We start from the raw sequence: 21411 nt of genomic DNA, 5'->3' as shown, positions 1-21411 counted from the left end.
TTGAAGAGATCTAATGTTATACAAGTAAAAAATAGTAATACAATTAAGTATGAACAATTTTATTTTGTTTCAAGTTATGCACGACAGTAAGTAAGTAAGTAATTTTTATTTATATAGCGCTTTTCCAGACTAGGGTCACAAAGCGCTTAAACAATCAAAACAATATTCAATAAAGTATATACTTTAAAGGTCAAAATAAAACTGATAACACAACAGCAGTTCCAGAAAATCAAGGAAAAGGCCTGAACAAATAAAAATGTTTTAAGATGTTTCTTGAACAGCGTGTGCTTTGTGTTGTTCAGGTCGAGATTATACATGTATTGAAGAAATATTTTGATAACGTTAAGCAAACAGAATAAACTTTATTTTGATAACGTTAAGCAAACAGAATAAACTCTACTGGATGAGCATAATAAAAGCCTCTAACGAGAAAAGAACACATGTGGCTTTGATGTGGTTCAAATATTCTAAACAGAATTATTCGGTCACTTTGAAACGTGTTTTAAAGGTAAATAATCGATTGGCAAACAAATAAAAGATGGAGATTGTCATAAAGTAACACATTTATATATATATTTTTTTTAAATAAATGTGCATCGTCACATACTCCGCACCGATAGAGGGCGCATTAGGATCTTGGAAGGACATTACCGTCTGTATTGAGAAAAGGACGAAGAAGATTCATTCAGCCAAACAGACACATTAAATCCAAACAGGACTTTTCCAGAGTTGAAGAACCAACATCCAAATCTAGAGCAACAGTCGTGCCACTGAGTTGCCCGAATAGCTTCCTGAACATGGCTGACGTCGGTGAGGTTCTGATGTCGGTGCTGTCCACAATTCGGGTTCCGAAGCCCGGTGATCGTGTCCACAAAGACGAATGCGCCTTGTCATTTTCCTCGCCGGTGAGCGCTCTTCCTCCACACGGCTAAACAGCACAGATTTGTGGTCCCTCTGGCCCTTAGACTTGTTTTTCTTTTACATTTAGCCATTGTCCATCTTCATACTCCATTATTAACTTGAAGTGCAGGGTTAGCAACGGCGAAGCTAAGCTAATAATGCACCGTAATGGAAGCTTGTTAGCTTGCTATAACTGTGTGCTGTCAAAGTAGCTAGCGAGCTAACAATGTTGTTCCAGACCCAAGTTATTTTGATTGAAGTTTTTGACATTTATTTTAGTCTTGTATTATGCTAGTAAACTCTATTACGTTATTCTTTGACAGATACACATTTAACGTCTGCGCAACCAACAACATTTTCACAATTACGTACATTTTCAATGTATTTGTTATATTTTATCTTGTACCATCTAGATGGACTAATTCAAGTATTTTTATCAAATGTGAAAATACGTTGTTTTGTTTCACATTTTATTTTTTATTTGTTACGTCTTCCATACGTAAATTAGACTAGTTTAAAACTCAAATTATTGATCCGACAAATAACTCACTACTATACATTGAGAGCTCAATATATGTTCCCCCTTTGTCTTCTTTTAATATAGAACACGTTTAATGGTAAAGATATGATTTGGTTTTCATTTCTTGTTCTTCAGTCAATTATTCACGTTGTACATCACATGTAATATTTTGGACAAACTTCAGCTCTGTTACTTTTACTGTTTAATTGGCTAGAAAAACACATGTCACTCAATCATTCTGCACTTTCTCATTGTTACCACACCAAGGGTGTTCAGGCCATGACTGCTTCTGCTCACGTTGATGTATTTGACGATTGTTTCAGGAGAGTGAAGGAGGCCTGTACCTGTGCATGAACAGTTTCTTGGGTTTTGGGAGCCAATATGTTGAAAGACACCATGCGCGGTCCGGTCAGAGAGCGTACCTGCACATCGCCAGGATTCGCAAAACAAAGGTAACAGTGTTTCCTTTATAATTTTACACGTGAACATCGGCATTGGCAGCATTAGCGCATCCAGAAAGTATTCACGCCGCTTCACCTTTTCCACATTTTGTTATGTTATTTCAACATTTCTTTACTCGATTCACAAGTATTCACAGCCTTTACCATGAAGCTCATAATTGAGCTCAGGTGCATTTTGCTCCCACTGTTCATCGTTGAGAATATTTTTGAAGTTTACCTGGGATAAATTCAGTTGATTGAACATGATCTGGAAAGCCCACACCTCACTATAAAAGGTCCCACAGTGGACAGAATTGTCAGACCACCAACCAAGCTGGAAGTCAAAGGAGAATTGTCTGTAGACCTGAGAGACAGGATTGTCTCCAGGCAAAAATCTGGAGAAGGTTAAAGAAAAATCTCTGCTGCTTTAAAAGTCCAAATGAGCACAGTGGCTTCCATCATCCATAAGTGGAAGAAATTTTGAACCACCAGGACTCTTCCTTCCATCTAAACGGAGAAGAACCAGATGGTCACTCTCTCAGAGCTCCACAGTTCCTCTGTAGAGGGAGTATAACATTCCAGGAGGACAACCATCTCTACAGCAATCCACCATCAGGCCTGTATGGTAGAGAGGTCAGACCAAAACATCACAGCCCGCCTGGAGTTTACCAAAGGCACCCGAAGGACTCTCAGACAATGAGAAACAAAATTCTCTAGTCCGATGAGACCAGATTGAAGTCTTTGGTGTGAATTCCAGGAGTGGAAGAAACCAGGCACTGCTTATTACCAAGCCAATACCATCTCTACAGTGAAGCATGGTGATGGCAGTTTCATGCCGTGGGGATGTTTGTCAGCGGCAGGAACTGGGAGACTAGCCAGGACAGAGGAAAAGATGAATGCAGCAATGTACAGACACATCCTGGATGAAAACTTGCTGCCGAGCGCTCTTGACTTCAGGCATGGGCGACGGTACATCTTTCAGCAGGACAATGGCCCTAAGCATAAAGTCAACATATCAGAGGAGTGACTTCAGGACGAGTCTGTGAATGTCCTTGAGTGACGCAGCCAGAGCCCATACTTGAATCCAATTGAAAATCTCTGGAGAGATCTGAAAATGGCTGCTCACCGACGCTCCCCATCCAACCTGATGGAACTTGCGAGGTGCTGCAAAGAGGAATGGCTGAAACTGCCCAAAGATAGGTGTGGAATCATATTCAAAAAGACTTGAGGCTGTAATTGCTTCCAAAGGTGCATCTACAAAGTATTGAGCAAAGGCTTTGAATGCTTATGTACATGTGCTTTCTCAGTTGTTGTTTTTTATTAAATTGGCCATAATGTAAAAAAAACAAACCTGTTTTCCTTATCGTCATTATGGGGTGTTTTGTGTAGAATTTTAAGGAATTTTTAAATAAGGCTGTAACATAAAAAAAAAATGTGGTAAAGGTGACGCACTGGGAATACTTTTCGGATGCACTGTATATACTGTATATTTATTTAATTTTTTTTACAGAAGGAAGACGACAGTAACGCTGGTTCTGGACATCCACCAAAGAAGAAGCCCACAAGATTGGCAATAGGTGAGAGAAGGCACTGACTGTTTTGCTCTATCTAGAACTTTTTTTGTTTAATAGTTGATGTGCTCACTTTTTTGTGTCTGATTCTTCCAGGGATTGAAGGTGGGTTCGATGTGGAGCAGGAGTACTATGAGGAGGATGTAAAGGTGGTTATCCTACCAGAACGACTAGAAGTGACGTCAGATGATCTTGGAAACATGCCAGATGTTGTGAAAGAAAGGGTAAGCTTTGATTATCTCAGTATATGAGTCTTTTGTTGAATGTAATTATCTAATTGTATCTTTTTTTTTGTAATTATTTATTTAACAAATTCTATTCTATGTTTATTTATTGATAAATAAGACGTTTATATATAGTTTAAAGTTTATATTCATCGCAATTGTTATTATTGCTAACGTTTTTTGTCTTTTATTGATATATCAGTTTTCACCTGGCTTCAGTAACTGGTATGTAACCAATGTTGTCACCAGAATAGTTGACTATGAATCCATTGCTTTTCTGTCATGGATGGATAGAGATACTTTAGCTTTAAAGAAATTGTACATGATTCTTGCTTTTGTTGCAGTGAGTAAAACAAACTGCACATTATATCAAATAATTGCTTATTTTGATAAAGCGCAACTAATGTGTTGAGTGTCTCTTAAATAGATCTTGGACCTCTATATACTCATCATTAAGTTTGTTTAAATTTAATTTAAATGTATTTAATTTGACCACATCTTGACCTACTAGGGACTCTTATGTTGTTGTGTGGAACAGGAGATTCAGATCATGGCTGTTCTGCCTACAAATATGCAGCTATCTTGTTAATGTGGGTTAACGCTTCTTGTTAACACCTCTTTGAGTCTTACCTTAAAGCACTGAAGCATTCACAAATATAAAACAAAGCCCAAACTGGTACTAGTTGCGTGTACCCAAAGAAGTGGCCAATCAGTGTATCTTACAAGAATAAAACGAATAGCAGCTTTGCTCACTATGATCAATATAAAATCTTAAACTAGGGGTAATTGTCGAATATATTCCATAAACCGGACACGCATAAGAAACATACACATGCATAAGCAGCTGAAAATTGTGTCTTTGTTTAACAGAAAACAGCTGTTTAGGGTATATTAAACCACATCATCTTATGTTCCCATGAATCAACATTGATTATCGTTGGCCCCTTGGTGTTTCAACTGTGAAAGAACGAATGCATATTAAACATTAAAAATTCATTCTTTCTTTTCAGTATGGTGCGTAATACAATCATTTCCTTTTCTCTCCTCTAGGTGTCCTTGTCCATGGCGGGGATCATGGCTGCAGACTCTGTGTCTCACACCTTGCAAATTCAACAGTGGGACGGGGAGGTGAGACAGGAGTCTAGGCATGCAGCTGACCTCAAACAGCTCGACAACGGAACCAAGATTCCTCCCAGGTCTGCATCTTCTGATCTACTTTTCTGGACATTTACAGACAGTTGGAGCCTATCCTGTATCTTAGGTGCTGATATATTCTCTGATACAACACTTACGGCAATAGCAGCATTCCCCCAATAGTCCTGCAGCATAACGGCTTATTCTCAATGCATAAGGCCAATAAATCATTGATATGAATTTACAGAAAAATGGAGACTTTCACTGCAATTGTTGTGCACAGCGTGTGTTAGAGACCGTTCATAATGGAAAAAATGATGATAATGGTAAAAAAAACAACAACTTTAGATGGTTTCTATCAGATTTAGATTAACAATTTGGATTTTAAAGAATCTATATGTATTCTTTTTTTTTATTTCAATGAATGAGGTGTTTCTGGCTCCCTTATTGTTTTAATAGTGTAACTACCATAAATAAGTTCCATGTTCCACTGTTTCCTATTGTCTGCATGTACATTTGTTTACGGTAAAGTCTTATTTTATTTTTTTTTAAATCTAATTGCAATTGGGACACACAGTGGCTTAGTGCTTAGCGTGATCGTCTCATAGCAAGAAGGTTGCTGGTTTGCTTCCAGGTCGGGATGGAGCCAACTTGTAACCTTTCTGTGGGGAGTTTCTATGTTCTCCCCGTGCTGCGTGGGTTTACACTGTAAGGGATAAAGCAGCATTGAAAATGAATGAATAATTTTACTTATTTGTACATTTTCATTTATATTTTTTTATTTGATTAATTCTATTCTGTATTGTTCATAACTTAATTACTGATTTTTGTCCGTTTGACTAAGCTCTTTGTTCTGTCCAACACAGTGGCTGGCGGTGTGATGTGTGTGATCTTCAGGAGAACCTCTGGATGAACCTGACAGATGGCAGAATTTTCTGCGGGCGCAGGTATTTCGACGGCTCTGGTGGCAACAACCATGCTCTTCTCCACTACCAGGAGACAGGATACCCGTTGGCCGTGAAACTGGGAACCATCACGCCAGATGGAGCAGGTGTGAGACAAAATAAATGATTGAATTATTTAACACTTTTCACTGAACACAATTTTAAATGTATTTTATTTCCCCAGATGTGTATTCCTATGATGAGGACGACATGGTCCTGGATCCAAAGCTGCCAGAGCATCTTTCCCACTTTGGGATTGACATGATGACTATGGAGAAGGTCAGTCACGCATGGTCGGTGTTGTCCATTCTAAATGGAACATCTAATTCCTCTTAATGTTTCAACATGCCTTCAAAAATTCTTCATATTACATCCAAGTATTTCAATGCATTTCGTTAATCTGGAAAACCTGCCAGTAAACCAGGCATGGTTGTCAAGCAGTCCACAAACCTTGTGAGAATGTCTGAAATATACAAACTTGTTGTTGTCACAACTTCTTTATTCTTCCCTCTGTTTTCATTTGTTGGCTGCTGTGCAATTTATCAGGTCTGGAATGTTGTTTTGTCTTCCTATTCCCGAGTTCAGGTTTGTCACGTTCATCTTTCCTCAGACCGAGCACACCATGACTGAGCTGGAGATTGCTGTGAACCAGCGCGTTGGTGAGTGGGAGGTAATCCAAGAGTCCGGTACAACACTGCGCCCCCTCTACGGCCCCGGCCTCACAGGAATGAAGAACCTGGGAAACAGTTGCTACCTCAACTCTGTCATGCAAGTGCTCTTCACCATTCCAGACTTCAACGAAAAGTAAGCATAACTTTGCTCTTCGCTAAGTCCTAATGAACCAAGAGTCTGACGTCGTCGTGGAACTGGTTACGATATGCATTAGTTTAAGGGAAGTCCTTATTTTAGCTTTGGAACTTTCTGCCTAAAGATCCATTTCCTGGACTATATAGTCTTTAAAAATCATTGGATTAGCCTCGAACTGTAAATGCAATGAAGTTACCAATCAAACCTTTTGTATGTATTGCAAAGATGTACAAAGCTCCAGAAACATTTAAAGGGCAGTTGGGATTCATGATTCAAGTGGAAATTGGTTCCTGTGCTCTGAAAAAAGGGGACTCACTGACTGAGAGAATATTTCCTTTTCAATGTCTCCTAGTTATTCATCATTGCTTTAAGATTTTAACCAGTCACTTTAAACTGAAAGACAGACAGAATGCCACGCTTAAAATGTACTTCACCCAAAACTCATTTCTCTAATGTTCTTCTCTATGTTGACTAAGGGTTGGGATTATTTTAGAGTTATTTGTTCCTTTTTAAAGTAATAGGAATGCAATTTTTTTTGCTCGTTTAACTTAGCATTTATTTTAACTAGCTAACTCAACATTGCATATGAGGGGCCATCCCTCTCAACCACTCTCTCAGAAAAGGTAAACTGACCCTCGCCCATAATGCTTTGCCGCCCCGCCAACCAATCACAGATTACGTTTACTTTTTACATAGCAAAATAGACAGAATTGCAGCCCTCACTAAATGGAGCAATGTGTAGAAATGCATTGTTCCACTGTTCTGTTGGCACCATAAGTAAGGGGGTGCAGTAATTAGTGCTGCCCACTTGGTTATGTTGTAGTTTAACTGAAGAGTCCAAAAATCCCCTGCTTATAACGGTGTGAACATTGACAAAGAGCTTTGCTGTTCCTGACTGCAGCCAACTTCAATATTTAAACATGCATTACCGTGTGCCAACAAAGAAATCCCCAAGACTGCGGAAAGTAAACTGCGATGAAGCCAGTAGACACTGGAATTACATTTATACGAGTAAAAATGCCTTGTTTTCTACTTCAAATTATGTTTAACTTTTCTAACAGCATTCACTTTTAAATAGTTACAGTTCTCTGAATTTGACATTTTAAACCATCCAAAAAGCGTCAATTACACCTTTTGATGAGGTGAAATAATCGTAAACCTAATTCGATCTCTTTTTGTTGTTGCTCAGGTATGTGTCGAACATTGACAAGATCATTGACGAAGCACCAAGTGACCCGACTCAAGACTTCAAAACCCAAGTGTGAGTGTCTCGGCTAAATGGTTTTCTGTTTGGTCTTTTTAGTAATGCTGTTGATTTCATTAATAATTATCTAAAGCTATCTACTGTTACCTTGATTGATATACAACTTCATACAAAATTGTGAAATACTTTTAATTACAACTTTATTGAACTTCAGAGCCAAGCTTGGTCACGGTCTGGTGTCGGGGGAATACTCAAAACCTGCTCCGGACCCAGGGGATGAGAGCAGTGCGCCTGAGCCCAGGGTTGGATGAAACGATCAATTGACTCTTAGAGAAAATATTGTTTGGGTCTCAGTATTGACTTCTAGTTGTTGTGTTGCAGGGAGACCAAGTGGGAATCGCCCCTAGAATGTTTAAAGCACTAGTTGGACGAGGGCACCCCGAGTTCTCCACCAATCGGCAGCAAGACGCACAGGAGTTTCTACTACATTTCATAAACATGGTGGAGGTAAATGTGACACAATCCTAGAATCATTTGGCATTTTTTCACTAAAACGCCCCAACAGAGAAACTGTCGCCCTGGCTCCAACCCGTCTGAGGCCTTCAGGTTCCTGGTGGAGGAGAAGATTGTGTGTCAGCAGTCTCAGAAGACAAAGTACACACAGAGAGTCGACTACATTGTCCAGCTCCCCGTGCCCATGGACCAGGCCACCAACCCTGGTATGTCACAACGAACGCCAGGCAGAGTTCCTCATTCTAGCATGTTTCCAAACTCTTGTTCACAGAGGAACTTCATGAGGCAGAGCGCCGGCGCGAGCAGGGCGACACTTTGATGCCAACGGTTTCAGCACAGATCCCTTTCACAGCCTGCATGGCAGCACTGAGCGAACCTGAAGTCCTCACTGACTTCTGGAGCTCAGCAGTCCAAATGAAGACTACTGCTACCAAGTATGCTGAGGAATATTCTTTTCTGATGCATTTTGAGTTGTTCATCTTAACTTATTGTTTCCAGAACGACTCGCTTTGCTTCATTCCCTGATCATCTGGTTATTCAGATTAAGAAATTTACTTTTGGCCTTGACTGGATCCCCAAGAAACTTGGTGAGTAAAAATTATCATAAAAGTTTGTTATCATTAAAAAAGTTATGTTCAGTATGAACCCCTTCCACTTTTTGAGAGTGTTTTCCTCTGACACATAGTACTACTCATCAAATGTATTTATTTATTGTACCTTTTTATATAACACCACCTGAGATAATTCACTGTAATGTTTTGTTCCTTTCATACCAGTACTTTGTTTTTATTTATTAAAGTTCCTTTCTTTCATAATTAGTATTTTCAGGCACACATTGTGTCTATCATCCCAAGGTTCTCTCATGACTCTCCTCTTCAGATGTGAGCATCGACGTCCCTGACACGCTGGACCTGAGCGCTCTCCGTGCGATGGGACAGCAACCAGGGGAGGAACTTTTACCAGAGGTGGCCCCGCCCCCACTCATGACCCCAGATGTGGAGGTTAAAGGTATCCTGGGTTCCCACGGCAACGAGGAGGACGACTCGCTCTACTCCCCTCTGCTGTGTCAGTCTATCTGTCTTTTCTGCTCCTTCCTTTTCCCCCCCATGGGAAAACTTCACAACCTCACCCGTTTCCTTCTTCCCTTTCTTTCAGCCTTTTTTGTTCCCATTGTCTTGTCAGCAATTTATTTTCCTTCATTTAAAATGTGGTTATTAGTCAAAGGAAGTGCAATGGATTAATTCTAGTGTTTCTTCCTCAGCCCCAGTTCTTGACGACGCCACAGTGTCTCAGTTGTGCGAGATGGGATTCCCGATGGAGGCGTGTAGGAAGTCCGTTTACTACACCGGGAACACTGGAGTAGAGTCTGCCATGAACTGGATCATGGGACACATGGAGGACCCTGGTGTGCTGATATTTCAACTTGTTTTTTTTTAGAATGTTTTTTGGAATGTCAATGTTTTCTAAGCATTCCATTTTTCAAATAATGGATTTTTTAGTTTATTGAATGAGTGTTAAAAACTTAATTGAAAAATGACCCATACATACTGACAAAAACTTTGGTTTATGCTTTGGTTCCAGACTTTGCGTCCCCGCTGGTGTTGCCCGGCTGCAGTTCTGGTGCTGGTACCACACCGACAGAGAGCGCCTCAGAGGAACACCTAGCAGCCATTGTCAATATGGGATTCAGTCGAGACCAAGCGACCAAAGCACTCAGAGCCACGGTACAAGCACACTGTTCACATCCCTTAAGAGTGGAAAATGTTTGACTGAATTAAAAAGAAATGGAGTGTTTTTAGGTTGGCTGATCCAAAACTAATTTAAATTAAATACACAGCAACACACGTTTTGTCTGGCTATAATGTTGATTTCATTGTTATACTGGTCTATTTTTCTGTTATCACTTAAGTTTGTGTTTACTTGGTTTAGATTGTCTGGTTTATAATAGATAAAGTTTGGTTTACTTGTTAAATTGCGATGGTTTGTGACTAACTCTTTGATGTTTGAGATTATTAGAGCAGTAAGTAAGCAGAGCCATCAAGCTTCGGAAGAGGTCGGAGCAAAAATGAATCAATCATAGAGTATTTTGTGTTTCACAACTACTGATTTGGCCTCCAATCGCCCATACAATATGTTTAAAGAAAAGGGTAAGAAGAATCCTCATTTTTAAAGCAATTCCTATATTTCCTTCATTCTTAAGAGTAATGTCCTGGAACGGGCAGTGGACTGGATCTTCTCCCACCTGGATGACCTGGAGTCCATGGACGTGTCTGAAGGGGGCCGGTCAGCAGCCGAGAGCGAGGGAGGTCGGGAGCCTCCACCTGGGCCGCGTGTCAAAGATGGAGCTGGAAGTGAGTCTGATTGATGGCAGCGGCTGGAGCTTTTCATCATGATATGAACATAATATAAATCCTGATCCCTTTTTTTCCTCTTTCACGCTCAGAATATGAGCTGTTCGCATTCATCAGTCACATGGGAACAAGCACGATGTGCGGCCACTACGTTTGTCACATCAAGAAGGATCAACAGTAAGTATCTGCTTCTTTTAGAGAATTAAAGTATGCTTCAAACACATACTAACATCATGTAAACAATAGATTAACGAACTAATCTTCAAATACAAACGAACGTAACGTTATAAATTACATTATCTTAACCTATTTATTAGGTTGTTGACACGTACCGTATTATGTTATACAGATCAATACATAAATAAAACTTGACATTAGAACAAAAAAAGGAAGCAGTTTCATTTGCGTCATCAGAAAAATTCAATTATAATGTGGTTTCTTAGTTTCTGGTCGTCCTGAGTGACGTTGTACATCAAGATTACCAGCTGATGGCGCTGTTTGCACGTTTGTTTCCTTTCCCCCACTACCTGCCCTTTGACGATACAATTCATAAATAAATAAAAAATAAATAACTAAATGTATAAATACATAATGCTGGAATGAAAATCACTTGATCGTTTTTTGTCAGAATGGTGCTATTTCTGTGTGTGTGTGTGTGTATATTATATATATATATATATATATATACACACACAGTGCCTTGCGAAAGTATTCGGCCCCCTTGAACCTTTCAACATTTCGCCACATTTCAGGCTTCAAACATAAAGATATAAAATTTTAATTTTTTGTCAAGAATCAACAACAAGTGGGACACAATCATGAAGTGGAACGAAATTTATTGGATAATTTAAACTTAAACAAATAAAAAACTGAAAAGTGGGGCGTGCAATATTATTCGGCCCCCTTGCGCTAATACTTTGTAGCGCCACCTTTTGCTGCAATTACAGCTGCAAGTTGTTGGGGTATGTCTCTATCAGTTTTGCACATCGAGAGACTGGAATTCTTGCCCATTCTTCCTTGCAAAACAGCTCGAGCTCAGTGAGGTTGGATGGAGAGCGTTTGTGAACAGCAGTCTTCAGCTCTTTCCACAGATTCTCGATTGGATTCAGGTCTGGACTTTGACTTGGCCATTCTAACACCTGGATACGGCTATTTGTGAACCATTCCATTGTAGATTTGGCTTCATGTTTTGGATCATTGTCCTGTTGGAAGATAAATCTCCATCCCAGTCTCAGGTCTTTTGCAGACTCCAACAGGTTTTCTTCCAGAATGGTCCTGTATTTGGCTCCATCCATCTTCCCATCAATTTTAGCCATCTTCCCTGTCCCTGCTGAAGAAAAGCAGGCCCAAACTATGATGCTGCCACCACCATGTTTGACAGTGGGGATGGTGTGTTCAGGGTGATGAGCTGTGTTGCTTTTACGCCAAACATATCGTTTTGCATTGTGGCCAAAAAGTTTGATTTTGGTTTCATCTGACCAGAGCACCTTCTTCCACATGTTTGGTGTGTCTCCCAGGTGGCTTGTGGCAAACTTTAAACGAGACTTTTTATGGATATCTTTGAGAAATGGCTTTCTTCTTGCCACTCTTCCATAAAGGCCAGATTTGTGCAGTGCACGACTGATTGTTGTCCTATGGACAGACTCTCCCACCTCAGCTGTAGTTATCTGCAGTTCATCCAGAGTGATCATGGGCCTCTTGGCTGCATCTCTGATCAGTCTTCTCCTTGTTTGAGATGAAAGTTTGGAGGGACGGCGGGTCTTGGTAGATTTGCAGTGGTCTGATACTCCTTCCATTTCAATATAATTGCTTGCACAGTGCTCCTTGAGATGTTTAAAGCTTGGGAAATCTTTTTGTATCCAAATCCGGCTTTAAACTTCTCCACAACAGTATCTCGGACCTGCCTGGTGTGTTCCTTTGTCTTCATGGTTCTCTCTTTAAACAGAACCCTGAGACTATCAAAGAGCAGGTGCATTTATACGGAGACTTGATTACACACAGGTGCATTCTATTTATCATCATCAGTCATTTAGGACAACATTGGATCATTCAAAGATCCTCACTGAACTTCTGGAGTGAGTTTGCTGCACTGAAAGTAAAGGGGCCGAATAATATTGCACGCCCCACTTTTCAGTTTTTAAAAAAGTTTAAATCATCCAATAAATTTCGTTCCACTTCACGATTGTGTCCCACTTGTTGTTGATTCATGACAAAAAATTAAAATTTTATATCTTTATGTTTGAAGCCTGAAATGTGGCGAAATGTTGAAAGGTTCAAGGGGGCCGAATACTTTCGCAAGGCACTGTATATATATATATAATTTATGAATTGTACATTTTACATTAAAGGTAACTTTTTATAGTTAAGTCAGTTATCCTCCTTTATATTTCCTCAACCTAAATAAAGACTAACTATAATGGCTCTAGAAATATATTGACTTTCATGTAAGGTGCAAATAAATAAGTAATACAAAAGTGGATTATTAAATCAACATGGATGAGATGTTAAGATAAAATGAGATCATTTGTTCCACACATTTGTGTTCACAGTAGGAAAAGATGAAATTGAAATGAATTGAAATGAAATTAAACCGACACACAAACTAAAGTTTGAAAGCTCTCTTCTGACAAGACTCCTCTGTGTTCGTGCCAGGTGGGTCATCTTCAACGATCAGAAGGTTTGTGCCTCAGAAAAGCCACCCAAGGACCTGGGGTACCTCTACTTCTACCGGAGAGTGGTCGAATGAGGCGTAGGAATGTGACTCAGAGTGAAAGTGGGGAGCGTGGACGGTAACGACACAACGACGGCTTCAATGGTCGCATTGCAGAAAAAAAAAAATGAATAAAAAGTCTGGAGACATGACTCGGCATATTTCACACCTGAATCGATCTGTAAATACATCTCGTCTCTTCTAAACACGCGCTGAGGTCTGCACTATAGGGAGGCTCATGGTTGTTCCGGTTTACACACAATAACACAAGTCTGCAAATGTATCCGACAACCCGGTAGCAACACACACAAGTGGTTTTCTGAGCTCACCGTTTCCTTACTTAGCTGTGCTTCGGACGCCTCCTGTCAACCCTGTCGCACCGAGTTGGCGTCTTTCTCTTTCTTCTCAAACTGTCCACCAATCAAGCAAACATGCAGAACGACGATCCAAGTTGAATTCAATGCTCTTCAGTACGTAACTCCCGCAGTCCAAAGTCATGCATGCAGGTTCATTGGAGACTCCAAACCCTGCTCAATTGAACGTGTGTGTGAGGATGGTTGTTGTACGTCACTGACTCCTGTCAGCTTCACACCTGCGATCATGATCCAAATAATCCGAAAATAATTGTTGGATGAATGTTGATCTTTGTTATATTTTGTCTTGCGAACAAATCCTTTGTTACTTCTGTTGTGAGAAATAAAGAAATGGCTTTCAGCAACAGGTTTGTGAGTGTGTGATGGTCCACTGGTTTTCAGCGCCTGTTTTTGAGTCCTTCAGATTAGTGTCGAAGAATGGCTTTCACGGAAAAAGGTTTCTGACAACTTTTTTGCAAATTGGACCCTAAAAGTAAGTAAATCTGTGGGTCTAATGTCAGCGAATAGTCAAAACGGCAGACGGGAACATCGGTGTTCTAGTTCTAATGTGGCAGCGAACTGGGACTGACATCTGAGATCCTTCAAAGGAGCCGACGGCTCAGTGAGTTTCGTTTTATTTAGCTTCATGTTTTCTTGCATACAGCGAGGCTTTCACTGGTTCAATTCAGATTTTTAAACTTCAACGTATGATATTCCATAAATGCATTAAAGCTCCTGTCAGGTTACCACATCGTAGCCAATGTCATTCCGAGAAGACGGTGGATTTATTTACTTGTTTTGACCGGACCACAGAAGGAAAACACGGAAGGATGGATTAACACATTGGAGAAATAAAAATGAAGATGATCAATAAATTCCAACCGCTGGTCTGTGGCCTGGTACTGGTCCATCAGGCACAGATGTCATCTACATTTATTGAATTTTCAAGAAACGGACTATAGTTCTTGAAATGTTTCTTCGAACCATCCCTAAATCATGTGTCTTGTCACTCTGATTCCTCAGGATTAAGGAAAGACTTTATTTTCTTCCTACAGTGTTGCATGAAGATTCTATTTTACTCTGGAAACATAAAAAGTTGTTTGTAGACTTACTTTTTTGGTGAAGGTGTGACTCCCACACTTTCTTTCAGTTTTACAGAAGCCCACATCCTGCCAAACAGCTTTTTCTCTCGACGTTGCACTTCTGTTTTTGGTGAACCAACTGGTTCAGGGTTCAAAAGGGTCAGAAAAAAATTTGATCCTGAATTTGGGTAGGTTTGAAAAATACTTGACTAGATTTGCGTTGATTTTGGCTCATCAATGATTATCTCCACAGGTATGAAATTGCAGAGGTGAGATTTTTTCTTTTAAAAGAAATGCGTTGTTTATCTCGTGAACTATTGAGTTTAACATAAATACTGAAGAAAAAAGACGCCTGTGCAACACGATTATCTTGTCGGTAATGTATAATTTCCGATAAATTAATTTTATTCGGTCGATTATGGGATTTTTTTTTAACACAAAAGGATGAAAACAATAAACAAAAAATGACCTTATGACCTAACACTATATTCCTTCTCCACCACAGACGCGACTCTAAGATGAGAATCCTCTGTTTCGTGTCAGGTGAGACATTTTTTCGGCTTTTATATGCAAATCTAAAAGTATTGATTTAATGTCAAAATGCAACATTTAGCAAGGACGCGGCTTCAGGGCGAGCAGAGTGGACGTCAACAAGAGCTCACAGCGTGCTCCAGCACCTCACTGTTTATATTTTAATATGTGATAGTCATGTATTTATGCTTCCATTAACACACAGGGAACAGCTGTTGATGCATTAAACATCCTTTAGTTGATGATTTTTAACCTGCACTGTTTTATTATCAGAATTACTGCTGCTACATTCAAGTTAACAAAATTGTACCATAAAATACATTTCATGTATGTTCATTTAAGTATATTAATTGATTTAAATAATAATGTATTAATTATATTACATAATAATTTGTTAATTTGATTAATTAATTAAATTAAAGTATATAAATTGATTAAAAAAATAATGTATTAATTATATTACATAACAATTTGTTAATTTGATTAATTAATTAAATTAAAGTATATGAATTGATTAAAAAAATAATGTATTAGTTCTATTATAGAATAATTTGTCAATTTGATTAATTAATTTAAATAATTTAATTATATTAAATCTGAAGCAATATTATAATGATTTAGTCAAATATAATGTTTGACTGTGCTTGCAAAAATGTAATCATTTAAATAAATACCGACAAATCTAACATTTGTTGGAAATAAAAGTATATATAGTATATATAAAAGTTATAATTCTATTGTTACAAATTGTCACAAACTTTAGTTTTTTTTAAAATGTTAAACTGTACATGTCTTCCTCTAATATTCACATAAGATATATACATATTTTTTTATTTTTGTAAAGGCAATTATTTAACAGCTGAGACATTAAAAATGTTTACAAAGCTATATTGTGCCAACATTACACATCTTGTGTATTCATGACACTGACATATAAATTCTGTTTCTTTGTTCTGTCTCAATTAACTCGTGTATTTTCAACAATCTTTTCTATATTTTCTCCTGTTTTGCGTAGATCTCTGTGAACGAAACAATGAGTTATAAATATGACTTGAGTGTAGAATGAAATATGTGTGTTGATAATGAATACACTCAAGATTCCGATCACCTTTATTTAGAATTCTCTTTTGTTCTCCCGGCAGCCCTGCTCTCCTGCGCTGCCCACCAGCTGGTCCTGGTGAACCACAGACAAGCCGTGGTCTTGAAGTGTGGCGTGGATTCTTACTCGCACCTCCTGGAGTGGCGCCGCAATAACGACGTCATCATCAGTGTGGATGGACAGACCGGTGTCGTGAGGAAGGGTGAGAGGGAAAAAAAAAAGAACATCTAAACTTGGATTTTGAAATGTTTAAAAACAACTTTACTCGTTTAAGACACGATTAGTCACTTACTGCGTTTACGTGTCCGTCAGGAACCAGTGACACCGTCCAAAGGTCGAAGGTCAAACAAGCAGATCTGGAAATCAGCGGTGCTAGGAAGCGTGACGTGGGATTATTCCAGTGCAATGCTGATGGACAGATACATCAGCAGGAACTCGTGATCATGTCGGGTGAGCATCGGACTTTCTCGGCTCGTCTCTCTTCACATCCTCGCCGCCTCTATTGAAACAATCGATCATTTTAATGTTGTCGGATCAGATGAACACGACGAGTGATAATAATGATTTGACCTCCTCTTCTCAGCCTCCGTCATCCCGTCCAGACTGCTCACTGTCGGCGACGCTGCCCTGTTACGTTGTGACGTTCCTGATGGGGTCACGTTCGTGCACTGGAAGGGTCCGGACGGACGCCTGCACACCCGCTATTCGACTCACATTCACCACATGAAGAAGTCCGACATGGGGACGTGGTTGTGCGTGGTCTCCCACGATAAGAAGGTGCACACGTTTGAGGTCCATCTAACGGTTCAAGGTAAGATGCTGGTCAAAATCCCGGGGAGTCCTTCCATTATGACCACCTGCTGGTTGGCACTACGGGCTCTTTTAACCACATGTTTTTAATTATAGAAATGGGAACCAATATTTTATAATGATATAAAATCTTATAATTTAAATAAATACAGACAAATCTAACATGTGTTTGAAATAAAAGTATTTAATGAAGCAATTAACAAACAATAATCATGAAAACTTTTATAGTCATTATTTTCAGTTTAACTTGTTGATTTATATTGTAAAATATAACTATATATTTTATATTATGTGCATTATTATGTTATAATTCTATCGTTACAAATTATCACAAACTTTTGGGGTTTTTCAAGTGTTAAATTGTATATGTATTCCTCTAATATCCATATAAGATATATACATATTTTTTATTTTTGTAAAGGCAATTATTTAACAGCAAAGACATTAAAAATGTTTACAAAGCTATACTGTGCCAACATTACACTTCTAATATTAAATGGTTATTGTATTCATAGATAGATATATTATTTCTCATCATCATTTTTTAATGATAGAAAATATCCCCCTAATATACGCATTTTCACGCACACACAATTCAGCTCCAGAATTATATGGAATTATACAAATTACTTTTTGTTTTTAATTCATAATTTTCTTAATTTTACCAAGCTTTGGGACAATAATTGTAAATAAGTAATTTTTATTTATATAGCGCTTTTCCAGACCAGGGTCACAAAGCGCTTAAACAATCAAAACAATATTCACTAAAATATATACTTTAAAGGTCAAGATAAAACTGATAACACAACAGGAGTTCCAGAAAATCAAGGAAATTGTGAGTTGGATGTGGACCACGAGCCTTTTTGTTTAAATGCTTAACCCTATTTCAACCCTAAACTTTGTCATTTGAAGAGTTGCATAAGGTTTATTTTTGAGAACTAGACGCCACATCGAGGGGGTGAAGGTGACCAGCAAAACATCTGCTCTGTGGATGTTTTTTTTCAGAGTCCACGACGATTCCGTCGACGACCAAAGTGTTTCTCACCACCGGCGGCTCTTCCCGTGAGTGACGCTTCCTCTCGTCGTACTTTCTCACTTGAATCCTCGACGGTCAGAGAGTCACTCGTCTCTCATCAATCAGCGTCTCCGACCCGCTGGTCCGATGCTCTGCAGCTGCTGGGGCTCAGGGCTTGGGTGTGGGCGGCCATCTTTTTTAGCATCACCATCGTCATACTGTTGGTTCTTCTCATCTACGTCTCCTGCAAATGCATGAAAAGGATGAAGGTACGGAGATGCAAGTCGACTCTTGTTCGTCCACTTTTAACTTATTACTTTATTTACTCCTTAAACACGTTCAGCCTTTTGTTTTCAATCAAACAACTTAAATGAGCCTTTTTCTAAACTTTCTTCTTTTCATTTCAGCATGTTTAAAATGCCATTTCATCAAACTGTCCACCCTCTTCTAACATACTGCGATTAAACGATCAATATTTGATTTATTATTTATTTTATTTAGAAATATATTTACACCCCTCACCCCAGAGAAATAGAAAAAAACTTTTATACGTCCTCACATTATCTCAATGTTCAAGAACCTCTTCTTAAAATGTAATAACATGTTTTTAATAAAGTGATTTCTCGATAATAACGTCATCAAGTCCGTGTTCTATCAAATATCTTCTCAAATCGTTGATCACGTGATTTGAAAGTCGTAGTTTAGTCTTTTTTTAATTAAAGGTATGGTAGATGTTCTTCAAAGTGTTGTGAGCACGAATGTAAGGAAATGACAACTTTACTGTAATCAATCGTCTAGATTTAACACACATTTCAAATAATCACTTGATTCACTGATAATCTTATATATTTAATTCATATTAAATAGTCATTGTCTTGTATTGCATTCACTCACTGCAGCAGACATTTAAATGTATATATGAACAAATGTAGTTTTAGGAAACTACTCTTTGGACATGTGGTGAAATAGTTAAGATGTGTAAATTACCAAACACAATAAATCATCATTTGAGATAAATACAACTTCCCTCAAACTAATAAGACTTTACTTAATGCTAAAAGAAGGAACATATTGGTATTATATATATTTAAAAGGACAATCAAATGGGCTGGAAATTGTCCAAACATTGGAGAACTTTCAAAGAACAGAAAATATCTTTCGTGTTATCTCTGGGTCAAGGTGTCCCTGAAGTCCGAAAACAACCGTGTTTGTCGTATCCTTTGTGTTGTCTTTGGGTCGAACGACCTCCACCACTGCATATGTATTTCTGGAAGCCACGGAGGTCGTTCACCCTGACCTAGAAACAACACAAGGGATACCTCAAAACACTTTTCCTTTCTTTTTTTTTAGGCCTTCGGATCACCTTGAACCTGAGATAGCACAAGGGTTAGGAATAGTCCCTTCAATATCTGTCTCATTTTTCTTATCACACACAGAAGTCCAAACCGTACTGCATCTGACAGATATTTTTACTGTGATGCTTGTCTGCTTGAGATTCCAAAGTCCCTCCATTAATGTAAGAGATTCATAGAACAGCTATTTTCTCCTGCACATACTTCAATCAATTGAAATGTATTTATAAATTGAATCATTTAAAGACTGAAACTATCAGATGAGATTTCTTAGCTCGTACGAGTGACTTTTTTTGTTTTGAAACACGTGTGTTGTTTTCTTCTCAGCGTAGAACCCTCAGGGTGAAGAAATGCAGACGATTGTGTAACTGCAGCCGGTAAATAAACGTACGAACATCTCTGTTACAAATTCCTTCTTCCACAATGACCTTCACTTTTACTGGCGCTTTCTCTCTCTCTCTCTCTCTCCAACTCCTTCATTATTGTGTCATAATTGGTGTGAAATCTCTCCTCTTTTGTCTCTTTATCACAGAGCGACAGCTGCCGGCGGAGAGACGGGAAGAGAGAGACGGGCGGAGGAGAGACGGGCGGAGAAGAGACGGGCGGAGAGAGACGGGCGGAGGAGAGACGGGCGGAGAAGAGACGGGCGGAGAGAGACGGGCGGAGGAGAGACGGGCGGAGAAGAGACGGGCGGAGGAGAGACGGGCGGAGGAGAGACGGGCGGAGAGAGACGGGCGGAGAAGAGACGGGCGGAGAGAGACGGGCGGAGGAGAGACGGGCGGAGAAGAGACGGGCGGAGAGAGACGGGCGGAGGAGAGACGGGCGGAGAAGAGACGGGCGGAGGAGAGACGGGCGGAGGAGAGACGGGCGGAGGAGAGACGGGCGGAGAGAGACGGGCGGAGAGAGACGGGCGGAAAGAGACGGGCGGAGGAGAGACGGGCGGAGAAGAGACGGGCGGAGAGAGACGGGCGGAGGAGAGACGGGCGGAGAAGAGACGGGCGGAGAGAGACGGGCGGAGGAGAGACGGGCGGAGAAGAGACGGGCGGAGGAGAGACGGGCGGAGGAGAGACGGGCGGAGGAGAGACGGGCGGAGAAGAGACGGGCGGAGAGAGACGGGCGGAGGAGAGACGGGCGGAGAAGAGACGGGCGGAGAGAGACGGGCGGAGGAGAGACGGGCGGAGAAGAGACGGGCGGAGGAGAGACGGGCGGAGGAGAGACGGGCGGAGGAGAGACGGGCGGAGAGAGACGGGCGGAGAGAGACGGGCGGAAAGAGACGGGCGGAGGAGAGACGGGCGGATGAGAGACGGGCGGAGAGAGACGGGCGGAGAAAGACGGGCGGAGGAGAGACGGGCGGAGAGAGACGGGCGGAGAGAGACGGGCGGAAAGAGACGGGCGGAGGAGAGACGGGCGGATGAGAGACGGGCGGAGAGAGACGGGCGGAGAAAGACGGGCGGAGGAGAGACGGGCGGAGGAGAGACGGGCGGAGAGAGACGGGCTGTGAGACGGGCGGAGAGAGACGGGCTGTGAGACGGGCGGAGGAGAGACGGGCTGAGAGACGGGCGGAGAGAGACGGGCTGTGAGACGGGCGGAGGAGAGACGGGCGGAGAAAGACGGGCGGAGAAAGACGGGCGGAGAGACGGGCGGAGAGAGACGGGCGGAGAGAGACGGGCGGAAAGAGACGGGCGGAGGAGAGACGGGCGGAGGAGAGACGGGCGGATGAGAGACGGGCGGAGAGAGACGGGCGGAGAAAGACGGGCGGAGGAGAGACGGGCGGAGAGAGACGGGCGGAGAGAGACGGGCGGAAAGAGACGGGCGGAGGAGAGACGGGCGGATGAGAGACGGGCGGAGAGA

General features: G+C 40.6%; 2 protein-coding genes across 3 annotated transcripts; both read left to right on the top strand.

Moving 5' to 3' along the window:
- The first annotated feature begins 679 nt into the window (after positions 1-679).
- Positions 680-14036, top strand: usp5 (ubiquitin specific peptidase 5 (isopeptidase T)). Of its 2 annotated transcripts, none has more exons than XM_087805537.1 (20): positions 680-905; positions 1744-1872; positions 3371-3437; positions 3528-3655; positions 4706-4851; positions 5656-5840; positions 5918-6012; positions 6344-6537; positions 7730-7801; positions 7959-8046; positions 8126-8251; positions 8310-8463; positions 8529-8691; positions 8756-8844; positions 9137-9322; positions 9519-9662; positions 9839-9981; positions 10458-10608; positions 10701-10785; positions 13261-14036. In XM_087805537.1, exons 1-20 carry the CDS (start codon positions 798-800, stop codon positions 13352-13354), a joined length of 2547 nt encoding a protein of 848 aa, XP_087661663.1. In that variant the 5' UTR covers positions 680-797; the 3' UTR covers positions 13355-14036. The 2 variants fall into 2 exon arrangements, with proteins under 2 accessions (XP_087661663.1, XP_087661664.1); XM_087805538.1 differs by having other exon boundaries at positions 681-905; positions 9137-9265.
- An 855-nt stretch (positions 14037-14891) lies between these two features.
- Positions 14892-20975, top strand: LOC148067701 (uncharacterized). Its single transcript, XM_087806409.1, has 10 exons — positions 14892-14941; positions 15007-15022; positions 15259-15296; positions 16427-16585; positions 16696-16833; positions 16967-17194; positions 18199-18255; positions 18335-18477; positions 19888-19937; positions 20093-20975. The coding sequence occupies exons 2-10, from the start codon at positions 15009-15011 to the stop codon at positions 20973-20975; spliced, it is 1710 nt and encodes a 569-aa protein (XP_087662535.1). The 5' UTR covers positions 14892-14941; positions 15007-15008.
- The last annotated feature ends 436 nt before the right edge of the window (positions 20976-21411 follow it).

Source organism: Callionymus lyra, chromosome 13 (assembly GCF_982586985.1).
Source record: "Callionymus lyra chromosome 13, fCalLyr1.hap1.1, whole genome shotgun sequence".
Taxonomy (NCBI): domain Eukaryota; kingdom Metazoa; phylum Chordata; class Actinopteri; order Syngnathiformes; family Callionymidae; genus Callionymus; species Callionymus lyra.
Note: the sequence above shows the minus strand (reverse complement) of the source record. Positions and strands in the feature narration are given on the sequence as shown.